The sequence below is a fragment of the Mizuhopecten yessoensis genome, unplaced genomic scaffold (genome assembly GCF_002113885.1).
Source record: "Mizuhopecten yessoensis strain PY_sf001 unplaced genomic scaffold, ASM211388v2 scaffold8557, whole genome shotgun sequence".
NCBI lineage: Eukaryota > Metazoa > Mollusca > Bivalvia > Pectinida > Pectinidae > Mizuhopecten > Mizuhopecten yessoensis.
The window spans coordinates 21,781-28,907 of NW_018407607.1; the positions used below are offsets into that span (position 1 = coordinate 21,781).

The 7,127-nt window shown below is 37.9% G+C and overlaps 1 protein-coding gene across 1 annotated transcript in view; it reads right to left on the reverse strand.

The window, feature by feature from the left end:
* Positions 1–1,420: 1,420 nt before the first annotated feature.
* The window catches only part of LOC110456185, a 36,904-nt gene continuing 31,197 nt past the window's right edge, over positions 1,421–7,127 (reverse strand). The window contains exon 4 of the mRNA XM_021506763.1: positions 1,421–2,844. Coding sequence (XP_021362438.1) covers positions 2,614–2,844 — 231 coding nt within the window. The 3' untranslated portion in view covers positions 1,421–2,613. The remainder of the gene's footprint in view (positions 2,845–7,127) is intronic.

Consider the following 7,127-nt stretch of genomic DNA (forward strand, 5'->3'; position numbering starts at 1 on the left):
TAGTTACACAACCCAGCATACACATGTTTAACTACACACAAAACAAACACCTGTTTATCTTAACACACGTAGATACCCATGTATGCTGTAGCGTACATTTGCCTACGTGTTCATTCCCTGTAAAACGACATGAAGAAACGGAACCAGAATATGCGTGCGCATCTCATTCGCGAAGAAACAACAAAATACTGTCTGAATAGGTATGGGTTCATGCTGCGGAAAATGACAGCGGACGCTCGCCACCAGCTAGAACTACATGTAATTACATTTTAGTCTGAAAAATTGGATTCCATCAGCTAACTTGCAAAATGGCAGACTGGATTGCCCGCCGTACTATTTTCTGTTGTTAAGGTTACACAATATTGCTTCGAAAATACAAAAAACTGTCTAGTATCATAGACCGCGCAGCATTCTTAAGCAAAACTCCCATCCTTGCTCTGTGCATCTATTGTGTGCAGAACTAAGGTAGAAAAGGTTGTCAGAGTAAACAATTCGCTTTGTACCATCAGTAAAATAACTATTGACTACAAAACACCTATAAACAGGGTAGCAACAAGATATATTTGGATTGTGACAAATTCAGAGAACGGAGCAAGAAGAGCCAGGATGGATCGAAGAACTTCAAGGTCCCACATTATACAAATGCTTCCCTATGATGTCTGTCAAAACTACCATGTGTTCCCGCGCTACTGTATAGATTGATCACCTTCAGCTCCTTCTGAGCTTTACTGAACGAAACATTGACAAGCATAACATGGAAAACTCAGTAATAAAACTACTAAAAGTTGGAACTTTACATTTGAAAGGGTAGAAAAAAATAATGACCTCACTTTTTTACTAGTTTTGCGAACTTTCTGTAAACCGAATTACTTCTTATTTATGTCTGAAGTGTAATAGGATACATATTAGCTGAGCATTTACTTTCATGCTGCAGTTGGCTATTGACGTCATTATCATGTTGATTCCGGCATGGGCCGGACAAACTCTAGACTGTTTTGGCCATCTAATTGCCGACAGAAAATAAAGTTTTAAAGAAAATCATCAGATACGGTCGTGTTTTCACATTTCGTATTCTTCTACAAAAGGTATGGGTTTTTTTATTATTTGAAATTGAATATATGCAAATGATTTTCAACAAATGCCACTTTGTCACGAGCGATTTAAATATAAATCGGTCGAATATTTCCTGGTCTCCCCTACTCTCATGTTGCAGGCAATACTCAGGTTGACTTGCGACAAAGCTACCTTTGTTAACTGAAACTTAACTCAACAGCATCCATTTTGTTTTGTTAGTGTTCCTAAGACATTTTTATCAATACATTACGTCATCAACATAATGGCCAGTCAATCAAAATTGAAATATGATTGTCTGCTACTGGTCTTAGTATAGCGAAGAGCTTTCCTGGCGGAAATACCGAAACTAAGGCAAGAACACGTTTAGGAGCATCAAAGAGTGCAGTCTAGCGGAAGGAATTGGTATCAAGGCAGGTAATCTTATAACAAAGGAAAAAGCAGAATAAATAATCCCTGTAAAGCACATTGAAAATAGGGCATAGCTTTGATGTCAAACGTGACGTTGTTAAAATATCGAACCAAGGATAACGCTACAAAATCCCGAACATTTTTGTCATAGTTACATTTTATCTACATCGTTTAAAGTACAATTTACCAGTTCAAGTAGAAAATGGTGTATTTTCCTCTTGAATACCATACATATTTCAAGCCTTTACAGAATACACTATTAAAAGATGTGTATTAGTTATAAAAACGTGGTAATATAAGTGTAGCATAATTGTTTGTCAATTGAATACACTGTGGCAATAATTTATGAGTACATTTTTACTTCAGTGATGACCAAATGTCGTACATGTATATACATTAATTAAACTAAAACAAGTATTTCCACACAATTATCCCTGTAGCGTGTTTCAATATGATATCGTCATAATGATATTGCAAATTTACAAAAATTAAAGGTTCGTCACAAAACAAACTGAACTTCAGGTGAGTTTTAAATTGGCAACTGCAAGTCAGTGTTGAATTGCCAATACAGCAAATAAGTTAACATGGTATCAAAGATACATTAGTAGCCGATGTGTATTGGGCGGTCAAAGACTTTCTCATGTGTGCTGTAGTGCTTTTACGTAAAACATACAATTGTACATTACATGCATGATTTATTCATATCCCTAAAACATTCTTATGACTATTACGAATATATGTTCCATTCGCTTCCTAAATAATGGCGCACAGAAAAATGTCGAGGACGGAATAATGACGTCATGTTTCCATAGCGAAAAACGAAATAAAATATAAGGAAATCATTTTTGTTTCTAATTCGTCCATTTCATCCAATGAGTTCAAACCTAAAATATGAACCACATCATACATGTATGTGTATTAGATCAAGTAAAATCCTGTATCGATTTAGTCATAGTAAACAGGTACAGTGTAATAAGTGGGTAGATTGTACACTGAATGTATCGGTGATATTCACAAAACACGTGATGATGTCAGATAGTATCCAATGTGTGTACACACGTTATTACCGACACTGCACATTGTCACGTGATCTCGAGGTAGGTACACATCATCCCAATCAGAATGTCGCTTTTAGAAATACCTGCCAATACACGAGATAATAAGGAATGGTAGTGTTAGGCGACTGGATCTGACGGAAGTCCTCGGAGAATTATTACCAACATTACAGTTCGGCTCCTGGCAGCAGGAAGTACACATGATCTGGGTCACCCCGAATCCTTTCGCGCGGCAGCCATACCAACATTCCTTTGCACATGAACGCTTGATACTTATGGTCATCTTCTTCACTGTGATCCGCTCCACCTGGCGGGGGAAATAATCAAATAATTATCTGAGCAATCGTTTGCATTTATGTGAAGTTAATTATCAATATTTGAATATGATAGCACAAACAAACATTTGGTTATCTTCGCATGCCTTCATTTATTGAAGATAGGGATAAACTTGATACTAGAACACGAAATGGATTCGTTGTAGGCTGACTCTGATGGTGACAAAATAGTGATCATGGCTGACCTTTCAACCTGCAAGTGAAACGCATGGTCGAACACAATTGGAATTCAACACATGGATGTCATGGGCATCAGAAATTACACAGACACACAAAGGGTGTAGTAAGTTACATCAGATATAACATAGACAAACAAAGGGTGTAGTAAGTTACATCAGACATAACACAGACAACACAAAGGGTGAAGTAAGTTACCTCAAATATAACACAGACAAACAAAGGGTGAAGTAAGTTATATCAAACATAACACAGACACACAAAGGGTGTAGTAAGTTGCATCAGAAATAACATAGACAAACAAAGGGAGTAGTAAGTTACATCAGAAATAACACAGACAAACAAAGGGTGAAGTAAGTTATATCAAACATAACACAGACACACAAACGGTGTAGTAAGTTACCTCAAATATAACCCAGACAAACAAAGGGTGTAGTAAGTTACACCAGACATAACACAGACAACACAAAGGGTGAAGTAAGTTACCTCAAATATAACACAGACAACCAAAGGGTGTAGTAAGTAACATCAGACGTAACACAGACAAACAAAGGGTGAAGTAAGTTATATCAGACATAACACAGACAAACAAAGGGGGAAGGAACTAACATCAGACATAACACAGACAAACAAAGGGTGAAGTAATTAACATCAGACATAACACAGACAAACAAAGGGTGTGGGAAGAATCACGAGACATTGCATAGATTACCCAAAGGAGTGTTCAGTGACACACACCACTACACTGATTACACACAACGGAGTGGTCAGTGACACCAGCCAGCACACTGGATACACACAACGGAGTGGTCAGTGACACCAGCCAGCACACTGGATACACACAAGGGAGTGGCCAGTGACACCGGTCATCACACCGAATACACACAAATGAGTGGTCATTGACACCTGTCATTACATTTATTACACAACTGAATTGTCAGTGACACCGGTCATTTTACTGATTACATAACGGAATTGTCAGTGACACAAGACATCACACTTAATACCCACAACGGAATGGTCAGTGAGACCTGGCATTACACTGGTTACACAACGGAATGGTCAGTGACACCGTACATTTCACTGTTTACACACAACGGAATGGTCAGTGACACCGGACATAATACTAGATGCACAACGGAATGGTCAGTGATACCGGACATTTTACTGAATACATAACGGAATTGTCAGTGACACCAGACATCACACTTAATACACACAACGGAATGGTCAGTAAAACAAGACATCACACTGAATACACACAAGGTAGTGGTCAGTGACACAGTGCATCACACTGAATACACACAAGGAAATGGTCAGTGAGACCTGGCATTACACTGGTTACACAACGGAATGGTCAGTGACACCGTACATTTCACTGTTTACACACAACGGAATGGTCAGTGACACCGGACATAATACTAGATGCACAACGGAATGGTCAGTGATACCGGACATTTTACTGAATACATAACGGAATTGTCAGTGACACCAGACATCACACTTAATACACACAACGGAATGGTCAGTAAAACAAGACATCACACTGAATATACACAAGGGAGTGGTCAGTGACACAGTGCATCACACTGAATACACACAAGGAAATGGTCAGTGAGACCTGGCATTACACTGCTTACACAACGGAATGGTCAGTGACACCGGATATCACACTTAATACACACAACGGAATGGTCAGTGAGACCTGGCATTACACTGGTTACACAACGGAATGGTCAGTGACACCATACATTTCACTGTTTACACACAACGGAATGGTCAGTGACACCGGACATCACACTGATTATACACAAGGGAGTGGTCAGGGACACCGGACATCACACTGATTACACACAACGGAATGGTCAGTGACACCGGACATCACACTGATTACACACAACGGAATGGTCAGGGACACTGGACATCACACTGGTTACACACAAGGGAATGGTCAGTGACACCGGACATTTCACTGGTTACACACAACGAAATGGTCAGTGACACCGGACATTACACTAGTTACACAACGGAATGGTCCATGAAACCGGACATTTCATTGGTTACACAACGGAATGATCAGTGACACCGGAAATTACACTGGTTACACACAACAGAATGGCCAGTGAAACCGGACATAACACTGGTTACACACAACAGAATGGTCAGTGAAACCGGACATTACACTGATTACACAACAGAATGGTCAGTGACACCAGACATTACACATATAACACAATGGTCAGTGAAAACGGACATTACACTGGTTACAAAACAGAATGATCAGTGACACCGGAAATTACACTAGTTACACACAACAGAATAGTCAGTGACACCAGACATTACACATATAACACAATGGACAGTGAAACCGGACATTAAACTGGTTACACAATGGAATGGTCAGTGAAACCGGACATTAAACTGGTTACACAATGGAATGGTCAGTGAAACTGGCCATTACACTGGTTACAAAACAGAATGGTCAGTGACACCGTACATTTCACTGTTTACACACAACAGAATGGTCAGTGACACCAGACATTACACATATAACACAACGGAATGGTCAGTGACACTGGACATTACACTGGTTACACACAACAGAATAGTCAGTGACACCAGACAGTACACATATAACACACAAGGGAGTGGTCAATGACACCGGATATTACATTAATTACACGCAGGGGAGTTAGTTGGAGTGCGATCCTGTTAGCGGATGTAAGATTTAGATCACGGAAACACGTACAAATTAAATATAAACTGAAAACGTCAATTTAGGTAAGTGTGTGTTAAAGAACCAATTAGAATAGCTAATGACGCATCAAAATAACTAGACTAAAGTTCGGTATGTATTTAAACAGAACCAGGAACACCTCCGTTTATGTTTGTGTTGGCTTTTGTAACAACACACAATATATCAGTAAGATGGTTGCAGTCACTAAACAAACCTAGGAAAGGATAGCAACACAGTGGGGAAAATCCAATAATAATCTCGCAATGATTGCATATGGTAATATTGAAGAGATCTCAAAACACATTTCAGGGTACATACAAATGTAATACGTCCCTCTTCGCATAGGACACAGACATGCTCCTTAGATGCCCCATATAACAAAGCTTTTCAAAACAAAACAAAACAAAACCCTCAAATTCAGGACAGGACAAAGCCCTTAAATAAAAGACGAAACAAATTCTTAATGTAAAGGAAGGAAAAATCCTTGAATTGAAGCGAAAACAAACCCTTAAAACAGTTATGGTATTTATTTACATGTATGCAGATGTGTTAGTTATAGAAGATATACAGGTGTGTATATAGTTATAGTATATATACAGGTGTGTATAGGTATAGTATATATACAGGTGTGTGTATAGTTATAGAAGATATACAGGTGAGTATAGTTATAGTATATATACAGGTGTGTGTATAGTCAAAGTAGATATACAGGTGTGTGTATAGTTATAGTAGATATACAGGTGTGTATAGGTATAGTATATATACAGGTGTGTGTATAGTCAAAGTAGATATACCGGTGTGTATACAAATGTAGTTATAGAAGATATACAGGTGTGTAAAGTTATAGTAGCTATACATGTGTGTATATTTATAGAAGATAAACAGGTGGGTATAGGTATAGAAGATATATAGGTGTGTGTATATTTATAGAAGATATACAGGTGTGTATAGTTATAGTAGATATATAGGTGTGTGTATATCTATAGAAGATATACATGTGTGTATAGTTATAGTATATATACAGGTGTGTATAGTTATAGTAGATATACAGGTGTGTATAGGTATAGTATATATATAGGTATGTATAGTTATAGAAGATATACAGGTGTGTGTATAGTTATAGTAGATATACAGGTGTGTATAGTTATAGTAGATATACAGGTGTGTGTATAGTTATAGTAGATATACAGGTGTGTATAGGTATAGTATATATATAGGTGTGTATAGTTATAGAAGATATACAAGTGTGTATAGGTATAGTAGATATACAGGTGTGTATAGTTATAGTAGATATACAGGTGTGTATAGGTATAGTATATATACAGGTGTGTATAGTTATAG